The sequence below is a fragment of the Porites lutea genome, chromosome 14 (assembly GCF_958299795.1).
Source record: "Porites lutea chromosome 14, jaPorLute2.1, whole genome shotgun sequence".
Taxonomy (NCBI): Eukaryota; Metazoa; Cnidaria; class Anthozoa; order Scleractinia; family Poritidae; genus Porites; species Porites lutea.
Window position 1 is genome coordinate 11,711,767 of NC_133214.1, and position 22,974 is coordinate 11,734,740.

At 38.8% G+C, this 22,974-nt stretch overlaps 1 protein-coding gene across 1 annotated transcript; it reads left to right on the forward strand.

Moving 5' to 3' along the window:
* The first annotated feature begins 1,794 nt into the window (after positions 1 to 1,794).
* Positions 1,795 to 22,611, forward strand: LOC140923935 (uncharacterized). Its single transcript, XM_073373951.1, has 7 exons — positions 1,795 to 2,442; positions 6,759 to 6,856; positions 15,802 to 15,958; positions 17,380 to 17,443; positions 20,700 to 20,977; positions 21,949 to 22,123; positions 22,421 to 22,611. The coding sequence occupies exons 1-7, from the start codon at positions 1,795 to 1,797 to the stop codon at positions 22,609 to 22,611; spliced, it is 1,611 nt and encodes a 536-aa protein (XP_073230052.1).
* The last annotated feature ends 363 nt before the right edge of the window (positions 22,612 to 22,974 follow it).

Consider the following 22,974-nt stretch of genomic DNA (forward strand, 5'->3'; position numbering starts at 1 on the left):
TTTTCTTAAAAGGGCTCCGTGTTTCATCCATTGTAAGGGGAAGGCGGCAAAGGGAGGAGGAGTACTCATGTCAATCATGATCCCAAGTTGCAACGCTCACGCGTATATGAAATTCTCGAAGAAAAATTTTGCGCCGTACGCAAAAAATACGACAGTAAAAAATATAATAACAATAAATAAATATCATGAATGTGGGGATGAAAAGTCCTGATCGAGCAATTATTGTTAGTGACACTCTCAAGACAGAAACGTCTCCAATTTTTATTTCTTAGGTTCGGGTTCGGGTTCGGGTTCCGGTTCCGTTTCCGGCTCCGCTTCCGGTTCCGGATCCGAATTCTGGCTTTTCCATACGCCCGAAATCTGCCTGGATTGCGTTAACGGGACGTTGCACGAGGGCCTTGACGCTTGCGCAAACAAAAACTGCTCAAACCAGTTCAAACCAGCTTTTCCTGCGACTGCCATTAGTCGAGGGCAGTGGAAATCACCTTGTCATATGATCGCCATATGAGGGTCTCAATGGGGTGGTGGTATTTACGGTTATCGGCTAAAATTTTGGCTCTTTTACGGCTATCGGTTGATTTTTTTCAGTTACGGTTAACTATAAAGTTAAAAATTAATTTCTTTGTTTCAAAGAGTTAAATATTAATAAACCTTTTTTTTGTATCTCTAAGGCAAAATGGATGTCTTAGGATCATCTCGGGATGAAATAAGTTATTCTTCTGAAAATTTTTATTATTTCATAAATCATGCTTTTAGAGTATTCCACTTGTAATATCATTTTACGCATAGAAATGTTAACTGTGAAAAAGTTTGTCATCTTTTGCATCTTGGCGTGATTTCCTTTTCTTCAGGGGCTACTGATTCGTTCTTCGCGTCGCTTTGTATTTGCTGCCCTCTTCTCTTTTTACTACCACGATAGGGTCTGAGTCACTCTTTACCCCACTGAAGAACAGATTGTACACATGAACTAAAAAAGAACAAGCATACAGATTGAGACTCGAACATTTCTGTGACTCTCACATTTACAAGCTGAGAAGTACGCGGCTTTGAAGATCTTTGCCGCAGTTTTCTTATTCTCTTAAAATGACATGACCTCTTTGTTTAAAATAGAAACAAAAGGTTAAGCTATTGCCAGTCAACTAAAATTTTTTGTGAGCTATGAAAAGGACCATTCCTAATAAAAGACATAACAGTTTATTTGAGTAGAATCTTCGTGAAAAGCAAAACTAGCAGAAACGGGAACGTAAAGAGTCAAAGTAGCCGCGAAATAAGAAACACAACCGTTATTAGTGAGTTTAGCACGTTCCTCAAATTATCAAATTTTTTTAACGGTTAACTCTTTTTACCCTATTTACGGCTCACGGTTAAAATTTTTCAATTTTTACGGCTTTTTGTTTTTCGCTTCCGCTCTAACTTTCGCGCAATAACTCGATTGGAAACGCTTGCTACGCAGGCTACCTCCCATATGTTATACATTGTTATGTACCAGTTTCTTGTCCAGTCTCCCTGTATTTCCTTCTGTTCCAGCCAGCTGAACTTGAAATGTTGGTAATTCCCAGCCGAAGTCTATGAAAATAAATATCTTGCCAGCCAGCTGAATTTCCAATGCGGAACAGATATTTTGCGGAACACCTTCGTTGGGGGCCCCTGAATTTTGGCAAGGTTTATATAATTAACTACAGACGAATTACATATATTGCGAAAAACAAGCTTCCCGTCTACGGAAGCACTTGGTGCATAAAAATAAGGCTAAAATAAGAGAGTAATGATTGAGCTGAATTACAATTCAACAAAATGGAGATAAGGCTGGCGTTAGTTTCTCTCTTAGTTTTGTTTGTACTTGGTCCAGTGGATGCTCTATCGCCCTCTTCATCTTCACTAAGCCACAACTCAAGTAACTCGTCTGTGACTTCCACCTCAACTCCTGACTCCAGTCAGTCACTATCCAAACCAACAGTGTCGTCTCCAAGATGTCATCAGCTCAAAGTTTGTTGGCTCAATAGTCCACCTTACTTATTTAAAGATGATGATACTGGAAACATTTCTGGGGCCTTCAACGAGGCAATCGAATTTTTACTTAGTAAATGTAAAAATGACTGCAACCGTAAGCCCCCTTACAAATGGTGCGAAAACTTAAGCTCCAAATTAAACTACAGTCGGCATCAAGTAGAAAATGCAAAGGAACTAACAGAATGCATGAAGATGAAGTCTGGATTTGACCTAGTGTTTCCAGTGCTTAGTTCCCATGTAATGAGCGACAACTTTCACAAAGTTCGCTTCCAAGATATAGTAAGTTCGCCGGGCATAGCTGTTTTGAAGAATCGCGAATTGTTGGTCAACAAGGCGAGATGGAATGTGATTAAAGAGTTTTCTCAAATATGGACAGTCATAGTACTCGCTCTGCTGCTAAATGCGATATTTGGAATTCTAATTTGGGTATTGGTAAGTAGACATGTTTTGTTTTATGTAAATGAAATTTCAAACTTCTGACCTAAGCCGCTTTAACAATAATACCAAGATCCTGTTGAACTCCAAATTTAAAACATCCAATTGTGTCCACTGTAGGCGCTTTTTGTCTTACACTAATGTAAAAGAACAAGGTGAAGTTCAGTTGGGTAATAGAATAAACAATGTAGATTCAAATTTATTTAACTGAATCTGGAGGAGGAAAAAACTGAAGCTTTGTATGATTTATAGATCGACGAGTGAGGCGTTTGATTGACCTCATAATTCGGTTTCTTCGAGAAAAAACGATAAAATGAACCACTGTAGAGAATGGATCGGGGAAATGAAAGATCAAGAATTTAAAGAGGTAATGATGCCAAGTAGTATATCAGTAACCCAAGTTTAAACAGCAGAGAAAGACTGCGAAAAATAGGCAAATCCAACGGCTCGTAGCTCCACGCAAGAATGGCTCGCACTTGTTATCAAAAGCTTCCTAACGCCCAAGTAAAAACGACTTTATTTTAAGGCCCTAATCTCAGGTGTCAAAAGGTGAAAACGGACGATAAAAAGACGGAAGAAAGCAAAGAAACATCTTACAGTACAAATGAAAATAAAGCAATCGATTGCGGGGTCATTGTATGGTTTTTAATATGAAATCGGTGTTATCGAGCTGAAATCCATTTAGTCGTCACTTTAACTGGAGAAAAAGTTTTTTTAATGTGATATCATGAATAGTATGGCTCGTAGCTATCTCAAGTTCTTGGTTGTCAAGTTTGCCAAGTGGTCAGCTCCCATTCCAAATTCTTAAAATAGGAAATGTTTCAAACTACACGCATTCTATGCACATCCTTTATCTACTGAACGTAACTTCAAAAATAATTCGTCTTATACTACAACCAAATCGTCAAACTTGGATAACTCTAGAAAAGTATGTTTAGTTTATTTATTTTGGATGTCGTTATTTTGTAACAGGCAGTTTGAAAACCCTCAATTTTACTTTAGGAACCTGCCTTGAAAAAAAAAACACACACACACACACACACCAACGATTTCTCATGACAAATGCCTTGAATTTACTTTAATTTTCCATTTCTAAGACAAGCAGGAGTCTACGTTGGGATAAACTAAAGCACACTCTGTTCCTTCAAAATGTGTTTAATTAAAAATCCACATGATTGACTTTTACTATGTAAATACACCATTGGCGAATTTGGACAATTTCAAGGAAAACTGCCAATCGCTAACGCGAAGAAGCATTATTGGAAAATTCATGAGCATAAGTACTGCAATTGCGCGCGTTACCTGACCTTCCCTTAACTACTATCAAAGTCCAAAGTCTATGATCAAAGTAGCCAAGGAGTTTCTAGAAAGCACGCAGGATGACCTCAATTATTATAAGAAGCTCTAAATACCCACATCTTTTGACATATCATTTGCATTTAAATGCCATAGGATTAAACGAAACGCACCTTTGTAGAGACAACGAAACAACAAAACAACCAAAACAAAGAAGGAAAGCGGATGTTTCGACCATGGTTAGGAAATGTGTTCCTATTTTGTTGCTATCTACCATACACCATGTTTGTAATAAACTGAAAAAAAGGAAGAAACATGTTATTAATTATTGAAATATTCGATGTCCTGTTTAATTTCGACTCTATTCTTGCGCAGAGAAAGAAACTCGAACTTAAGTTGGTAGTCATCCTTCAGTTTCGATCACCGTGAACTGAAGTGGAGCTCTTAACGAAAATAAATACTAGCTAAAGAAGCTGACGTAACGTTACCATTGCCATGAGCTACAAAACTTTCTAAAGGCCACTTTCAATGAAAATGAGTTATCACTGGCTTAAACGTCATTTTCCTTTCTTTTCTAGACTCCAATTGTAAATTGGTTGGAATGAGCAAATAAAGTTGTTTTCCTAATGTGTTGCTTGTCTCGCCTATTCAATGTAAAATTAGCGGAAATAAATTGTCCCTTTTGAAACCTTGCATTAAGGATAAAGGCAATTATTAAGTAAAATGAATCGTGTTTAGGTATCATACGCTCCCGGGATCATACTGCGCGTATTAGTTAATGTAAACCTACTTTTCAGGCGGTGTACATATCATATTTCTTCATTTAATGATAAACGTTTTAAGCTCCTCCGCCTGTCAAAACATCGTATATTTTATGCAAAAGAGAAAAGTTTGTGAACATCGCTCTATCTCTGTTTAACTTTTCCTCATACATATTTCAATCAGCTGCCAAAAAGTTGAGTTGAGTACACGTTTAGTACACATGCATACAAGAACTCTTACAAGGGCTTTGTAATTTCTTACAGTTAAGTAACATGCAGTAATTCTACGATCGTCATTCTTGCAGTTTTCAACAATTATATCATGATTGCGAAAGGCGAAGTAGCAAATCATTCAACTTCCCATGTACAGGGGTCCGCTTGCGGTTTTAGACATGATGTGGACATATCTTGTATAACTCAAGAGAGAATAAGGAGAGGGGTTTTAAGCTCCTCAAAAAAGCATTTCTTGAGTGTTACCATGGATAGATACAAGCGAGAAAAAAGGGAAGACAAATATCACTTGAAGGACCAATCGCCTTCTCACGGGCGGAACCTTTAAAAATATCAAATAAAATTCTATCCTCATGGATGATGAAAGTAAGATCAACGTGCCATTCCAAATTTATAACAGGTGATAGCCTTAAATATTCATCTTCGCTAGCAGTAAGGCAAAATTGATAGATATATACAATACAATACGATACAATAAAATAAAATACGATACAATACAATTCTTTAATTTATTCAAGAGATAGAAAACAAAACAAAAAATCTCTGGAAAGGGGATATCTATATAAAAGACTCCCCAAAGTAAAAGAGAAAAAAAATTAAAATCCAAAATCTAAAACGTTATATATACAGCGAAAAAAAGGTCTTAAGACTAAAAACTAGAATCAAAAATAATATTTGCATATCGTAATTGAAACTGTCTAACACGGAGGTTTTTTTTTCTTGTCCGCTGTTAAATGTAACCGCTTTCTTCCCTCAGATTGGAATACCATAATGCTGCTTGAACACTGGAAGGACTAAGAAAAAAACTTTGAAAAATGTTACTTAGCACTTATCTCTGCGATTCTAAACAGTTTTTAAGTCAACGAAATGAAAAAATACAAAAATCAAACAAACGAACGTAATCTACAGAGGGTTTGACAGACATGTCCAAGAATTGATAAGCGTGACCTAACAAATTGGAGACACTTTCAGAATGGAATTGGAATTTCGAATGTCGGTTTTGCCCACGCGCGGACGTCATGTACTCGTAAAAGGAAAAAAAAGAAGAATAGGAAGAAGAAAAAGAGGAAGTAGCAAGCAAGATTTTCACCGCCAGACTGCAACGCCGCTCGCGTGTGAGCCAAAGACAGTGTTGCGACTCTTTCTCCCTCGACCGCTTTGCTCCCTATAATTCGCTCCGCTCGCGCGCTTCACGGCTTTTTTTGTGAAACTTGCGAGGTCGACTTGTGGTAGGTCTATTAATATTTACTCACATTCTAGACCTTAGAAGTTCCAAATGCATAAATAAAAATAAAATCCAAAAACGAGGATAAAGTCTGAGGATAAAAGCAGCATACGTACCTTTTGCTGACCTTTCGTCGATAAAAAACACCACGAGGATGGACGGGGGGTCGACAATCGGCTTTAAATGACAGGTGTATTCATTTGCAACATACGTGTATAGTTGTCGCATTTGCCCGCTGGAATTGTTATTGTTTTTATGCCTAAAAACAATAAAAAACTCCAGCGGGCAAATGCAACAGCTATACGAGTATGTTGCAGATGAATCCACCCGACGATTGGTTGAAGACAGGATAAGCACGGGACTCACAAACACGCACACGTGGATTCTCTGTCCTGTATCACGTCTTCGCTCGGAAACAATGCATTTTCTGTTCTGCATTACGTCATAAAAGTTAACTTACACTACCTTATGTTACATCGCGTCGAGATTCATTCTGCCCTGGATGCTGCCTCGCAGCCTCGCGTCTTCGCAAGGCTACTGGTTGGCAAATATGCCATTTTTGAACCCATTCTAACACTTCATCTTTTGAATTCGCGACATCCTATCATCAAATCAAGTTTTGTGCATGAGCAGTAACTGGATTGTGTTCTTTCAGCGGCTTGTCTTTTGTAAAACCCTCACAACGAACACTCGCTGTCAAGGGAGGATAAAGCTTTATCCTCTCTTGTCGTTGTAAATAAGCATAAATTTGTTCATGACAAATGAAACATGATTACGTCAACTAAAGTATTTTACTTCAGGACTGCGGGTCAAACGCCGGTGAGGAATTTCCTCGAAGCATTTTGCGGAGTTACCTGGAGGCAATTTGGTGGGCCTTTCTTGCCATGATAACGGCCGGGTAAGTGCTTGAAAGCTCCAGACCAAACAGACGAAAAGATAGATCATCTATTGTTAAAAATTAATAAAAACCCATGTACGATTTCAGTATTTTAAAAGTTATGGTCGTTTGGATCAACGCATGTGCGAGCTAATGCGATATTTTCAGCTCTAGCGTAACTGATCTATCTCAAGCAGATTTTGTCAAAAGTACAGCTTACCTAATTCATTCGTGGCAAATCGAGCCATATTCTAATCCCTGAGATGCCGGATTCCATAAAATTCGAGTAAATGTGCTTTAGAAACTGCTGGTATGCCGCCATATTTGAATGCTATGGTAACAAAATCCGAAGCTCAAAACAGGTGAAACTGTGTCCCGTTTCTAGTTGAATAGCTCGGTAAAACAACTGTCCAGAGGTGAAAGTTTGCCCAAGAATCAGAATATCAACCAAGCAGTTTTCGTTTTGGGTCAGAAAATTGAGATTTAAGAACTACAACCTCTGAAAACCTTCCGTTCGACCGAACCTTCAAGGTCAAACACAGGTTGATATAGAAAAGCCGCTTAAGAAAGCGGAGATGCGAAAAGCTGGAAATATGGAACACCGGAAGTGCGGAAATCCGGATTATCCGGAAGTCGGCAAATCTGAAATCAATCAGAAACCGAAGCCAAGTAAGAAAAAAAAAAAAACAGAGATCGCTGCTGCCGTGTTTTAGGGCTTCTTCTTGGTGTCTGAATCAAAGCCGTTCTAAAGTCGCTCCAAAGCCAAAATTCCCGGCCTGTCTAGGCGGAAAGAACGGCTGAGCAGTTCCAAATTGAAACAGGCGTTCCTAATTGATTCAGACGCCGAACTTTTCACGTAATTAATTCAATTTATTAGGTCCGGCTCAAGAAAAGTACGGTGTCTGAACCGGGCCTAGAAACCGCTGATTCGCGGCTTTATTTGAATAACATGCTAAAAATCCGAAGCTCCAAGGAGATAAAAACTGAGTCACGTTTCGCGATAAACAGCTCGGTAAAACAACCGTCCAGAGGTGAGAGTTCATCCTAGACCCATAAAATCAACTAAGCAGGTTTCATTTTGGCTTGGAAAATTAAATTTCTGGACGAACATTGTAGCTAATCCTAAAACAAAGTGTCTGAGCGCTATTCTTGGCCACGTAGAATCGGCAAACTGCTCCATTATCAGCAGCAGACTTTCTCTCCTTCTTCGTATTAAACGTATTTTAATTTTGACTCTTCTTTACATTTTTATAACTCTTGTGCTAACAACTACTTTACTTATTGCTCTGCTGCCTGGGGTAACTGCTCCACCATCTTCTGTTATGTCCCAGTTCGTGTGCTCCTTCCACCGTCTTCTCTCAGGCGTGTGAGAAAATTATTGCGTCATTGTGGCGGGAAAACTGGTCAAGTGATCTGAGAACTGAACTTTACACGAGAGTCTAGGAACTGTGTAGTAGATCACAGTCGTGGAGCTGATCGAGTGTGTAGATTGAGTATAGATCATCGCAATTTTACGCGAATTGATGGCGATTGATTATTTACGTGTAGAACAGAGTACAGAATTCTAAAATATGAACATGTGAAGAAATATACTTTCAAGGGAGTGAAGAATTAAATGCTAAATGGAACTGGTTGTATCACACATAATTTGTGACAAGGCGTCTATTTCCTTATTGTCAAAACTACAGTGAACCTCCGTTTTTGATTTTATTAAATACAGGGAAGTTGTGCTCCCAAATGCCTCAAAAATAAATCTCAACCCCTCTCCGTTTCACGTGGACCTTTAAGCCATCTTAGATTAAGAGCCTTTCTTTATGACCTTTTAAAGCTGCCATACCCACATAGCAATTCTGAGAAACGCACATTGGCCTACAGCGCGTCTACACTTTTCAATGATCCACCTTAAAGGTTACTTCTAATTAGTGCTTCTTCTCTGCGGTCATCCAAATCTCTTAATTTTATCCTCTCCTTCATTAAGTGTAAATTACCACTTCTCCATATTTGAACTTTTTCCGTACGATTTACATATTCACGCTACGCGCTTTAGAGAATATCCATTGTCCTTATTTATTTATTTTATTATAATTAGAGGATATTACATGGCCCCGCCGAGATACGAAATTTCTCTTCGAGTCATGAAAAATATTTCACAAGTGAGCACAGCGAACGAGTGTAATATATTTTTTCAAAACGAGAAGAGAAATTTCATATCTCCAAGCGGCCATGTAATGTTCTATTTATCATACAAACACCAATGAAATACCAATACCGATTTCCCTTTTTAAAATAGTTTTTGCTGTGAAAGGCGTAACTAATAAGGACTTGCCCCTAGTGCCACCATTGGGTCTAAATATTGGTCTTAAGGTTTTGGAACAAATAGCTGTTTTATGTACGCGGATAACGTAATATTCTTCGTTATTCGACCATTCACTGATCCTTTGAGGGCCTTTTCCTCTAAAAAATAAAGTGCTACCTTAAAAAAAATTGCAGGGTAGCATTGGCAAGTCCATATAGGCAACGTTTGCTGCTATATTTATTCTTTTACTCGATGCCTAGGCTGGTTTTCACTAGCGACGGAGTCGGAGTCGGAGTCGTAACTGGAGTCGTAAGAACGCCTATGGCCTAGTGAAATCAAAAATCGGAGTCGTAAGCAGAGTCATAAGCACGATGGAATCAGAAGAATCAGAACGTTTCCATTTTTTCCGACTCCGTTTACGACTCTGTCGCTTAGGTCCCGCTTATGATGTAGTGAAAACCAGATTGTCGGAGTCGGAAGCAGAAGCGGAAGAGTAAACCATCACAATGCACGTTCCCTCGCTTTGTGATTGGTTTGGTTCTTCTGCTTCTGCTTCCGACTCCGACAATCTAGTTTTCACTAGATCATAAGTGGAACGTAAGCGACGGAGTCGTAAGCGCAGTCAGAACGCTGTTTTCACTAGATCATAAGCTCTACGCTTCTGATTACTACTCCGACTCCGACTCCGTCGCTAGTGAAAACTAGCCTTTAGGCGGTTACCCACTGCCCACTGCCCCAAAACGGAAAATTAAAGTCCTATGTCAAAAGTTTGCTGCTCCTAAATGACCCGTGACTAAAACGAATACCTTGTTCACGAGCCTTGACGATTTCCCCTGATTTAACAAAAGATTTTCCCCTCTCCAGCAATTTGTGAAGTTTAGGAAAAGGACAACCTCCGATCGTAAAAATAGTCAAAGGGACGGAATAAGATGGGAAGAGAATAAGAAAAAATGAAATGCGCTACACAAGGAGGAAGGTCAGTAAAATTTGAAGAAGGCCTTCCCCCATTTGCTCAAACCCTTTTCTCTCCACTATAGGTAATGATCGGTTTGCTCACCGGCCGGTAAGATTTTCAAGGGCCTCCATACTAAAAAACCCAGACAAACAAGCTGGCTTGGTCTCCTAGATCTCGCCACACTCAGTTTCGTATATAGCCAACTTATGTGGAGTGTAGCTAAATGTCGTGCGTCGTGGGTCGTGGGTGGAGGTCGTGGGTCTTGGGTGTGGGTCGTGGGTGTGGGTCGTGGGTGTGGGTGTGGGTAAATGTCGTGGGTAAAAAAAGTGTAGAAAAAATGGTAAAGTAAAGTATTTGAAGGAAAAAAAAAAGAAAAGTACATTGTAAAATATTTATGAATCGAAAATCTCAAACTCCTTAATTGCCTTTTTTGTCACGGCATCTTCGTCCTCTTCCTGATATTTCCTTAGCTACGTGGGACTTGGCTACCCTTTCACAACATCACTGTATAAAAAGCATGTTGCCGATGAAGATTTATCCATACCTGAACTATCGCCGCGAAATAACCGAAACAGAGGTAAATAACACCTGCAATTTGCAGAAATTATGAGACAACTCTGAATCGCTGAATGGAAATTGCTGGTGACCGAACGGCGATGCGATGACCGAACGGCGGCGGTCGTCGCTTTTTCTTAGCGACAAATAAAACTTTTGAAGGCGTTTGTTTAGCTCTTGCAGGGAAGTTTCTTCTAAAGGAGTTGTGAATTCTGTTTGTATTTAAAATAATTCTGTATTTAAAATTTTGTATTTAAAATAATTCTGTAAAAAAGATTAGTTTTTAGTTTTAAGTTATTTATGAACAAGTCAACTAAATATAGTATACGCAAGACTTAAGTTTAATTTGCATTTGTAACCAAAAACTTTTTCACCGGTTTTATCGATAAATTCAAGTCAAAAAGACAAAGCTTTACCTGTTAAAACTTCCAAACCGAACTTCGTCACCTTCTTCATGTATTTCGGAAATAGCTTGCTTGATTAGTTGTAAAATTTCTTAGTTTGTTACGGCAGCAAACCGGGGAAAGCATTTTGCTCGCAACCTACGAGAGTTTGGCGTCGCTCGCTCGGAGGAACTGGAGGTTAATCAGTGAATATGCCTGATATTCACTGATTGAGTAGCCAATCAGAGCTCGCGAAAAACACTATCCACTGTTTTAGTATATACTAATACGAAATATTCCGATTTCATTGATGGTAAATATATTTTGCTAAATTAGGGCTTAAAAGGACCCTTCTGTTCAAAGAAAATCGCGTCTAATAAAAAAAATTGCCGATATTTTTACTGAAATTTCCGGGATAGGCTTTAATTGATATAATAAATATGCCAGAGGAATTTCAGAAAAATCGTTGGAGCAGAAGTCCGTAACTAAAAGTCGCCGAAAATTCAGCTGTGAAATTATTTTGGAATTTCAAAAATAAGTTACTATCAGGTAGAAGGAGCCGCCAGTTTGAATTTTCGGGACAAGTAAATTCAATGTTTGGTAATTCTGAAAGCAAAAGCCGATTACCTATCGTGATATTCTTTAAAAAGTACTTTTTAGTTTTGGAAGCACTATGAATTGGTCCAAACCTTGCTCTGATATTGAATGACTTGTTCTCGACATTTTAAAAATATCCCTTGTCGGTTTTGGCTCAAACTCCTGCTGCATATATTTTGATGTATTGCAATGCATCCTCAACGACTTTTACTGCTGTTCGTTGCTTGCAACTCAGGAAAAAGGTTTTGAGATTGGACGCTACCTCGTATCAGAGCTCAGATAGAACTGTCCAGCACCTTTGTTTATGACTACAAAATGAGCACGAGTGGCAGTTCTGCGAGGAATTCGCACCTCTCCCAGGGGGGGCGAACGACAATTTCTCCGGCATATTAATTATGACAATGAAAGCCGATACCAGAAATTTCAGTAAAAGTGATATCAGCAAAATTTTTTACTAGACGTGATTTTCTTTGAACACTAGGGTCCTTTTAAGCGCTAATTTCTCCAAAAATATTTACCATCAATGAAATCAGAATATTTCGTACTATTGCCGAATGATTCTTTGCAAAGTTTTGCAGCCATCGCTCTAAAAACGAAAAAGTTATGACAGAAAATTTTGTCACAGCTAAATGCTCCAATATTAGTGAAGGAGTCTCCCTAATCTTTATTCGATCTACAATTTCAATGATCAGCTGAGATTTTTTAACACGATGGAATGCCATCAAGGTGAGAAAGGGGATGGAAAAAGGACGATTTTGAGGTATTTCATAGCTTTGGATAGAGGTCTTTCTTAGGGCCTGTTTACATGGAGGTGGGGGACCCCAGGTAGGTGAGGTAAGCCGCTTAGGTGGGGTAACCCGCCTGTCCATATGATCTCGCATTTTAATTTGATCACGTTTACATGATAGGTGGGGTGACCCGCCAAGGCGGGTAGCCCGTCTACCAGACCGGGTTACCCTCTCAGCCTGAGTCAAATTTTGCCATGTAAACGTTCAAGGTGGGGTAACCCGCCTAGCCGGGGTCTGATTCGTGATACATCAAATTCGCGCAAAATTCACTTTGGCGGTGGTTTTGCATCATTACTAGAGGAATCATTAGAAAGCCACAGCACTGAAGGTTGCAGCAAGAGCAGCGAGTGAGTGTTGAAGAGCATCAATCTCCAAAACACGTGGTTTGCCAGCATATTTCTTGTTTACTCGCTGAGCGACCATTCAATAATCTTGAGAAAGTGCACCCCGGGATGGCGGGTTGTAAGGTTGCATGTAAAGGAGGGTTATTGTTTTACCCCACCTAAGCGGGTTACCTCACTTACCTGGGGTCCCCAACCTCCATGTAAACAGGCCCTTAAAGAAGTTTTAGGTCTCTTACCTTACGAAGGAACCACCATCATTCCCAACCTTTCAAGTTAAGGCGAAACTGTATGTAAATTTTATTGCCGTACGGAAATACAATTTTCACGTTTTGTTTTGTTTTGTTTTGCGTACCAAGTCTTTGCTGTAACGATTAGACATACCATTCCTTAAACTGAAAGGACGTTTCAGTCACGAATGTTGACATCTTTGAGAAAAAGCAGTTCAGTCTCCAGATTTTCTATAGCCTGCTTCAGGTTTACATTGTGTAAAGAGTTTCTTTCGGTGATTTTTCACCGTAATGCCTTTTTAGTGTCCGTTTGTACTAAAGGATTAGCTTATTAACTTTGCTGACCGCGGGGAAGGGGAATATGACTGGTATGTACGCTGAGATTTTCGTGCCATGAATTTTACAACTTTTTGCCAATTAATTTTTAATTTTTTACTTTGTTTGGAAGAATTTCTTTTTACCCACGACATTTACCCACACCCACACCCACGACCCACACCCACGACCCAAGACCTCTACCCACTACCCACGATCCACGACATTTAGTTACACTCATGCACTTATGTGAAGTATTAGTCAGAGGTGTAATGTGTTAGCGCAAATCGCATGTTTGTGACAGGTCAATGACATTTACTGTTTCTTACGGAGCCTATTTGCCGAACGCAATCGATCCTAAAGCCATGTTTAATTAGTAAAATAGTTTAGTAAACAGTTTACGGCATGCTTGTTTGTAAGGTTGAACATTCTAAGAGTGCATGTCTCAGCGTCAAGAAGACTATCTCTGTTTGGTTTTTTTTTTTTTAATTGGCTTCGGTTTCTCATTGATTTCAGATTTGCCGACTTCCGGATAATCCGGATTTCCGCACTTCCGGTGTTCCATATATCTACTTTTTACGTGTCAACCGGTATCGCGGTTGAATGGCAGGTTTTCAGAGGTTGTAGTTCTTAAATCTCAATTTTCTGACCCAAAACGAAAACTGCTTGGTTGATATTCTGATTCTTGGGCAAACTTTCACCTCTGGACAGTTGTTTTACCGAGCTATTCAACTCGAAACGTGACACAGTTTCACCTGTTTTGAGCTTCGGATTTTGTTAGCATGGCATTCAAATATGGCCGCATACCAGCAGTTTCTAAAGCACAATTACTGGAATTTTATGGAATCTGGCATCTCAGGGATTAGAAAAGGGCTCGATTTGTGAGTCAGTACCAGCAATGAATTAGGTAAGCCGTACTTTTGACAAAATCTGCTTGAGATAGATCCGTTACGCTAGAGCTGAAAATATCGCATTAGCTCGCATATGCATTGATACAAACGGCCATAACTTTTAAAATACTGAAAATCGTACATGGGTTTTTATACATTCTTAACAACAGATGATCTATCTTTTCATCTGTTTAGTCTAGAGCTTTCAACTAGGTCCCAAACTTCAGAAATAAGCTTTTAAACCTGGGTCACTTTTGGCCTTTGGCTCCAAGGCAAATAGTTGGGGTCATATTTTTCTTGATTTCGTCTTTGCAGCTATATTTAGCAAATAACTATTACTTTTAGGAAAAACTAGAGGTGTTTACCTATAAGTAGATATAAAATTTATTGGTATATGTTGCAAATCAAACATTTGACAGCGCCGCAAAAAATTCCTAATTTTCAATTTTTAAGACGTGCAAACTGGCCGTGGCGAGAGAAAACTGACTCAGCGCCCCCCAGCGCGGACAGAAAATTATTGTGAATCAAAGCAAACCTATTTTAGTTATAGTCTCGATAAAGCCTTTCACTTGCCAGAGTTTCAGGGAAAATTAGTTTTTGAAATTGATTGGGCGGTTTTTACTGAGACAGCCTCTTAAAGTTAGAAGAGTGAATGAATGATACAGTTCTTTTGTTTTTCATTTTAGAAGATAAGGGAAAGCGCGGTCAAAAATACAATCATGTTCGGACCGTTTGGAAACGTCACAAAAACTAAGAATTTGTGCATGCCGAAATACTTAAAGAGAACAATGAGGTCAAGTGACTTGCGCTCGACGTAGTCTTTCTCGTTGTCTAACGCTTAATGAAGAGGTCTTTTACAAGAAGTCGCCTTTGTTCTTCACCAACCGAAGATCAGTACGCCTTTGGCAGGGGCACCCAACGTCGATTTTCGGAAAATATCTGTTCGGAAGACGATTTGAAATCTAGAATTTTCGGAACATTTGTTGTAAAATTTCTTCCTTGCCTGCCTCTCCTAGGATTTTCGAACATCTAAAAAATTGTATAAGTGCCCGTTTTTAACGGATTTTCACCTTAAAAAGGTCACCTAGACTTTTCGGGAGCCTTTTTTCTGGCTGAAATTTTCGAAAAGGTAAGTTTTTATCCCTATAATTTTCGGATCACTGGACTTTCAGCTAGGAAATCCGCACAGATGGAAACTTTTTAGGGAATACAAATATGCCTATATCTACCGTTTAAATACTAAAATACGTTCATCAATGCTATGTTTAAGTGGTTTTGAACTATATTCTCGTTGGGTGCCCCTGCTTTGGATTTGTTTAATTCTAATTATATAAGATAAGTCTCTGTATAGTTAGTAGAGGTCCCCTGTACGCCTTTGGATTTGTTTAATTCTAATTATATAAGATAAGCCTCTGTATAGTTAGTAGAGGTCCCCTCTACTAACTATGGCCTCTGGTGTAGGGAGGTGGCAGAAGACTCTCAATTGGTTCTCTTCGAAGAGATTCCCTATGGTGGGTTGAAATCTTCGGCTTTTGGTCTTTCATTAACTTTTGGTACAGGTGGCTGTTACCACTTCTGGTTGTAGATATCTTTTAATCGTTGTTTTCTTTCCTAAGGTATGGCGATAAAGCACCAAAGTCCTTCTTAGCCCGTCTTCTGAGTACTTTATGGATGTTTACTGGTGTTGCTGTAATGGCATATCTAACTGCAACGATGACGACAGCTCTAACTTCAGGAATTGTGACTGACCACAGAAAAATTGTTAACACTGAGGTAAGGACACCAATATTGTTTTATCTAATTTCGACCACAAAATGTTTACTATGCACACGTTCGATCTCTTGTCTAACGGATTTATCGTGCAGACATGACATCGATGCAAACGTCTCTTCACATCATTGCCCCATGTATGTAAGTCAATCCGAATTTCGGAATCCGGGAAATTTTTGCTTGTGGAATCCACAATCCTGGGTTTTGGAATCCGGAATACAGAGCTACAGGAATCCGGTATCCAAGTTCCACTGACAAAGATATGGAATTGAGTACCTGGAGTCCGAAATCCACGGGATGGAATCCAGAACCCAAACCTGTCTTGGGGGAAACATCAGTTTATCACCAGTGAATGAAACAGTTCCAATAATACAGGCATTAATTTTCCCAATGCACACTTCCGGAGACATGCCTGACAGGTGGATCATGAAGGTATACAGTCCAGGCACCCCTCATGGCATGGTCATGAAGGCATTTCTTAGACGCACAAGACCTTCCGTATGTCTCTCGAAGGAACGATTCAGGCACGTTTTACCGACCATACGCCTCTCAGATTAACTGTACAGGCAGATCGTCGATACCTATCCATATCCTCAATGCAGTCGATGCAAAGTTTCCGACACAACTCACACAGGAAACATGCAGTACAATGTATTATCCGCAAATTATGTCACATAGCTCACAGATGTATTGGCCAGGCCAATGTTTCAGGGGCACCCAACGAGAATATAGTTCAAACCACTTAAACATAGCATTGTTTAACGTATTTTAGTATTTAAACGATAGATGTAGGCATATTTTCATCCCCTAAAAATTTTTCATCTGTTCGGATTTCCTAGCTGATTGTCTAGTGATCCGAAAATTATAGCGATCACAACTTACCTTTTCGAAAATTTCAGCCAAAAAAAAGGCTCCCGAAAATTCTAGGTGACCTTTTTAGGGTAAAAATCCGTTAAAAATAGGCAATTATACCATTATTTAGATGTTCGAAAATCCTAGGAGAGGCAGGCAAGCGAGAAATTTTACAACAAATGTTCCGAAAATTCTAGATCTCAAAAAAATTGTCGTTGGGTGACCCTGATGTTTGATGCAAAATTCCCCAAACACACATCACAGATTAACGGTGGAAGCAAACCTATGAACTACCAGCACACAAAGTATCGGAAAACTTAGTAGGACGCCCATAACATTCGATCGCAGAACTCAGTTATGCATCGACCACATCCATCTTTGTTAAATAATTATTTTATTTATCAATTTATTTGTCAGATGACCACCAAGAAAGAACAAGGGCCGTTTAACATATCTCCTAGATAAACTACGCTGACCAGTTCGCACTGCACATACTTCTTTTGGTTTTGTATGCCCACGAAACTGTGATTCTCAAGATGTAAAGCAGTTATTTTCAATTTTTCTTGTTATAGCTTGGTGTTTTAACCAACAGTCCAGGATACATAGAAGGAATAAAGCAAGGAGTAATCGTTAAGGGTAAGAACTAAAGCATCATCAAAACTAACCTTTTAGGGTGCATTTACACTGTCGCGTAATTTTTACGTGCGTATCAATTAGAACCTGGCATAATTTTTACATTTACTCGCGACACTTCATACATTGCTTCTATTTTATTTACGCGCATAGAATTGAGGTGCGTACGAAAGTAAAACATTACGCGGCAGTGGAAATCCTCCCTTATTCAGTGAAGAATAGATGGACTGCTAGTGGGCGACGCGATGCACAAAATTGTAAACGGCTACGCCACTCCCCATAGTGCTTATGAGTAGTTTTATTAAATAGGGATCAGAGGTGCATAATTACAATACTAGACCAGATAGACCTGATACTAGACAAAGTGTTTGTGCTATCGCAATTTGTAATAATTATCGCACTTTGTAACAGCTGTCGCAATTTATAATAAACCTTGTCGCACTTTGTAATAAAAAGGCTGTCGCAGTTAGTAATAAAAAAGCAGTCGCAATTAGTAATAACTGTCCATCGCAGTCTGCTTGAGTCTGTAATAAATTTATTGGGATTTATTGTAGTGTTGCCATGAGGATTCGCTTCAAGACATGAAAATTATCGTGACATGTCGCCTTGTCAATGTATTTTCTTTTCCGTTTTCATTGTCCAACCATTCACAAAAATTACCGTGTCTGCGTGTTGTTTGTTGCTGTTTTTGAAAGACTAATAGTAATCTATTAAAAGAGCGGTATTGCGGTTTAACATGCTCTAAAAAGCTAACCAACATAACTTAAAAAACCCAACAGCTGGTGGCGGTGATTTTTCTTCTTATCATTGTTCCGAGTCCAGAAAAAAAATCTTGTATCACTCAGCAAGAGTTTTACAGATTTCTTTGTTTTATTCCGTAAACTTAAAGGAAGGAGATATAAGCACTTTTTGTACGTTTCAGCTTTGATTATAGGATACCATTCATGTTTTTGAAAAGTTATCAATATTAACCTGAGTAAGTTGAATTAATCCCAAAAAGTTCATGACAAAGTGCGACGGAATTGTTACCAATTGTGACAGCTCATTTTATTACGAAGTGCGATGGAATTGTAACAAATTGTGACAGCACAATTTATTACAAAGTTAGGCTGCTTGCAGTCCGCCTTTTCTCTTAAAATCCGTCTAGTTCTTGATCTCATCCAGCGCGATTGCAAACGAGACGAGAAAAGACGCCCTTGTTTCTCGCGGCAAGGGGCTTCGCCGCTTGCGTGCTTAGGTTTTGCGTGCAGTAACTTTGCAAAGAAAAATAAGAGACTGCTCGCAGTCTATTACAAAGTGCGATGGAATAGTTACAAATTGTGACAGCTTAGTTTATTACAAAGTGCGACGGCATTGTTAAAAATTGTGACAGCTTAGTTTATTCAAAGTGCGATGGAATTGTTACAAACTGCGACAGCTCAGTTTATTACAAAGTGCGATGGAATTATTACAAATTGCGATAGCACATTTTATTACAAAGGGCGATGGAATTGTTACAAATTGTGACAGCTTACTTTATTCAAAGTGCGATGGAATTTTTACAGATTGTGACAGCTTAATTTATTACAAAGTGCGATGGAATTATTTCAAATTGTGACAGCACGGTTTATTGCAAAGTAAGAAGGATTTGTTACAAATTGTGACAGCTTAGTTTATTACAAAGTGCGGCGGAATTGTTACAGATTGTGACAGCTTAGTTTATTTTAAAGTGCGGCGGAATTGTTACAGATTGTGACAGCTTAGTTTATTACAAAGTGCAACGGAATTATTACGAACTGCGACAGCTTAGTTTTTTACAAAGTGCAATGGACAGTTATTACAAATTGCGACATCTTAGTTTATTAAGGTGCGATGGGCAGCAAATTACGACAGATTTTTAATTACAAATTGCGACACGGTTTATTACAAGGTGCGATGATTATTACAGACAAGTTGAGTATATTTCTAGATACCCTGAGATCAACAGAGGCTACTTTTTGCACGCCAGCTCACACCACGAAAATGTAGCCTTTGCCGATCGCAGGTTTATTTCCAAAAATGAGTTGCACGCGCATCTACCTTCAGCGGAGATTCGTTCAAGTCACGATGGCAATATTGATGACGAACTACGTCCAGCGCCAACGAGAGTTAAACGAAGAGTTCGTATCGTTTTCGTGTGAACTGCACCTGCACCTATCCTGTAGTCAATGACCGTTGAGGCGCCACGGACGTTGCATCTCTCTCCCTCCATTTTATTTTGTTTTCAGCTTCTCTTTAGGCCTTACAAAACTTGAACCCTGCCCTTTCAGCGATATTGTTCTCCCAACGCTTCTTTTGTCGGCCCCTTCTTCTCCCTCCTTGCACTGTTCCTTGTAAAATCGTCTTGGCAAGCCCTGATGATCTTGATACATGCCCAAGCCACTTTAACTTGCGTTTCTTTACTGTGGTTAAGATATCATCATAGGGCCCAATGAATTGGCTGATTCTGTCTCTGACTGCATCGTTAGTGATGTGATCTCTGTATGAGATGCCAAGCAGTTTCCTAAAGCATCTCATATCAGTGGCCTGCAATCATTAGTTGGTGTGAACTGCCGTATTATATACTCTTCCGAGTGGGCCGGTTCAGACATAAACCTAAGATAACTTTCAATACGAACAGGGACTGTTCATTTTCACTGCAAAAAAGTCTCGTGAATCGCGGCATGCTTAAATCCAAATTAAATACAATTGGCGCTCAGGTCACATAATACTCTTATTACGACAAATGGGTTTAAAAATTTAAACATCGTCCAAACGGTCGATGATATAATTATTGTAATAGAAATATTTTGTGCGTCAAAGTTGATGTTAACCTATGGCCAGATTAGCTTCAGATTGCACCCGCTTTATCACACAAAAAGCTAAAAGTACGTTTTTGGCTGAAGTTCGACAATGCTTCTCAAAAAGATAACTACAATATGTGTGGACTGAGAACTTACATTTTTACAGTATTTTTCTTCGAATTAGGAATCACAGCTCTAAAGCATATACTTCATATAAAACAAATGAAATTTAGATTTTAGGACTCAACCAACGCAGAACTAAACTACTATTTTTAAAGGTAACGTTGTACTGCTTTGTGGTATAAAAATAAAACAACACTATGGTATTTTGCAAAGTAAACTCCTCGTATACACTTATCTTCTAGCAATTGTATCACTAGGTATTGTTGTTATTTCCCCGGTATATAAACCAAAGTCAAGAATTTTTTCACAAACACGAATTTTCTTTTTTGACGCAGAGTATGGCGACCTTGAAGAACTTCTCACGGGACTCCGCCGTAAAGAGGTGGAAGGAGTGCTGTTAGACGTATTTACTGCAACGTACATCTTCAATAAAGGGGACATCGATACCAAAATGTTCGAGCAAGTCACAATCCTGGAGTTTCCGTTTCATATCGGGTTATACATGGTGGATTACAACCGTTGTCTAAAATGGTGTATTGAAAAGGAAGTTCAGCGAGATCAAAAGTGGATTTACCCATACGTACAAAAACACATGAGAGGTCAAGCAGTTAACGTAAGTATAAGCCATGATAATAAGCCATGATAATCATCGTTTTACGAAAATCGGTCGGATTTTCATAGTAAATATATTTTTAAACAACTTTTCAAGTTGATTTTCCAATTTCTGGGCATTAGACACCCTATCAGATTTCCAGCTGGAAAATCACAAGTTCTTGGAAAATAAATTATCACAAATAACATACGATGATGTAAAATGGAATGAAAATAAAGCTTTCTGGAGCAAAAAAAAAATTAGAGGCACATTAGACCAGATAGGGCTAGGAGATCTTTGGATAAAAGCACATTATATGGACTCAGGAATTGTAGACACAATGAGGCAAAGGCTTAAGGATATCGAACTCCAACACTGGATGAGTGAAATGAATAACGACATTAGAAGAGATGCTAACGAAAATATTAAATGAGAATATATCGAAAATTATAAACTATAGAAAATTACAAATGTGAGGATTACCTTCCGCCAGGTTACCGACACCCGTCACAGAGTAACTTAAACAAACGTTTTACGATTGAGCAATCACAAACCCGCCTTAGAAACAGGTCAGTAGCTACTATAAGGCCTTATAAAAACCTCAAGAAAGGAGAAAAGAAACGCCCTATTCCTTGAAAATGAGCATCTGATAAGAGTGAACAAAATGTCACAAAATGAAATATTCATGAAATATTCAATCCCCATAGTGAAAAGCCCGAAATCCAAAAATTGATAGGTAGGCATATTTTTTAGTGCTTCAAGATAAGAAAAGAGAGGGAAGACAAAAAGTAAATTATATAAATAGATATGTGTGTTTAATTATCGCTATTTGCTATAACATGTTATGTATAGTGTAATCAATAACTAGTATATATTGTAATTTTAAATTTTTTTGGAAAACGGTTGATGTACCAGCTGGTATAAGACCCCCACAAAAATATTCATTTGTCTTAATTGTTTCATCTTGTCTACCATGATTATTCTTTCCATAGTACAAAGGAGAAAGAAGCCAATGGACAACCCAACTGAACCTATTCGGTTCAGATGAGCCAGCATTTCGCTTCGCCATATACACTTTGTCCATAGTTCTGGCTGTTTTGTTTGTCTTGGGTTTGGTTTGGGAACTTATTCACCAGCGGAAAAGGCGAACCTTCACATTCAAAAATGGTAACAGTTTTTGAAACCTACTTTGTTAAGACCAACAATATGCTATTTCCTTAGGTGACCTCAGGTAACCTCAACCTGATTTTTATGCCAGAGATTACTTGTAACCATCTGGAGTAAATTTTTTTATTTCTTTGATTTATGACTGCACTCACCTGGGACGCCTTAATGGAGAACTTCTCAACATCTCCACCTCCTGTGGGGGTGAATATAGAGAAGTGGTGATTTAAGTCCGTTTCTTAACATGTGGGTCTGGGATGGAGCGTACTGGTCAATTACTTATTGCGTACCTTTTTGCAGGGAAGCAACGAGATGTTAGTGGGAAGGATTTTCAGCTGGCGAGGAGGGACTTTAAGCAATTGCTGGAACATATTGACGATGTTGAAAAGAGCCTAACCAAGATTTCCGAGTTAAAAGAAGCTTACCACAAAATGGAAGATAACTGGATTCACTTAAACAAACAACGAGGAACAGAAACAGTTCTCCATTAAATGGAGACTTCCGTTTAAAAACGGAACTGGAGTGTAAGGCCTCTTTCCTCGGGATATTTCACTGATAATCCAATCAGAACGATCTATCGTAAGTGCTATTAAGTGTGTGAGATCATTCCGCATCTAAACCAATCAAATGGGGACAAAGACTCGTGATATTTTGGAATGTTGGGTTATCTCGCATATGAGCCAATCAGCGAGTCTCTTATCATACCAGTAACTTCACACCGTTTCCGATCTCAAAATAAATAAAAGATGAAACATCTACTATCAGGTTACACGGAAGATAAAGACATACTGTTTCCGTTTCCATAAACTTAACACAAAATCCATCGGTTTGGTTGACCTTGGTTATGTTAGAGG

Bases quoted from the DNA above. Each gene is read 5' to 3' on its own strand.
- LOC140923935 (XM_073373951.1), top strand. From the start codon at position 1,795: ATGGAGATAAGGCTGGCGTTAGTTTCTCTCTTAGTTTTGTTTGTACTT. The intron at 15,959-17,379 runs GTAAGGACACCA...TTCTTGTTATAG, and splicing joins GAAAAATTGTTAACACTGAG to CTTGGTGTTTTAACCAACAG. The intron at 20,978-21,948 runs GTAAGTATAAGC...TTCTTTCCATAG, and splicing joins TGAGAGGTCAAGCAGTTAAC to TACAAAGGAGAAAGAAGCCA.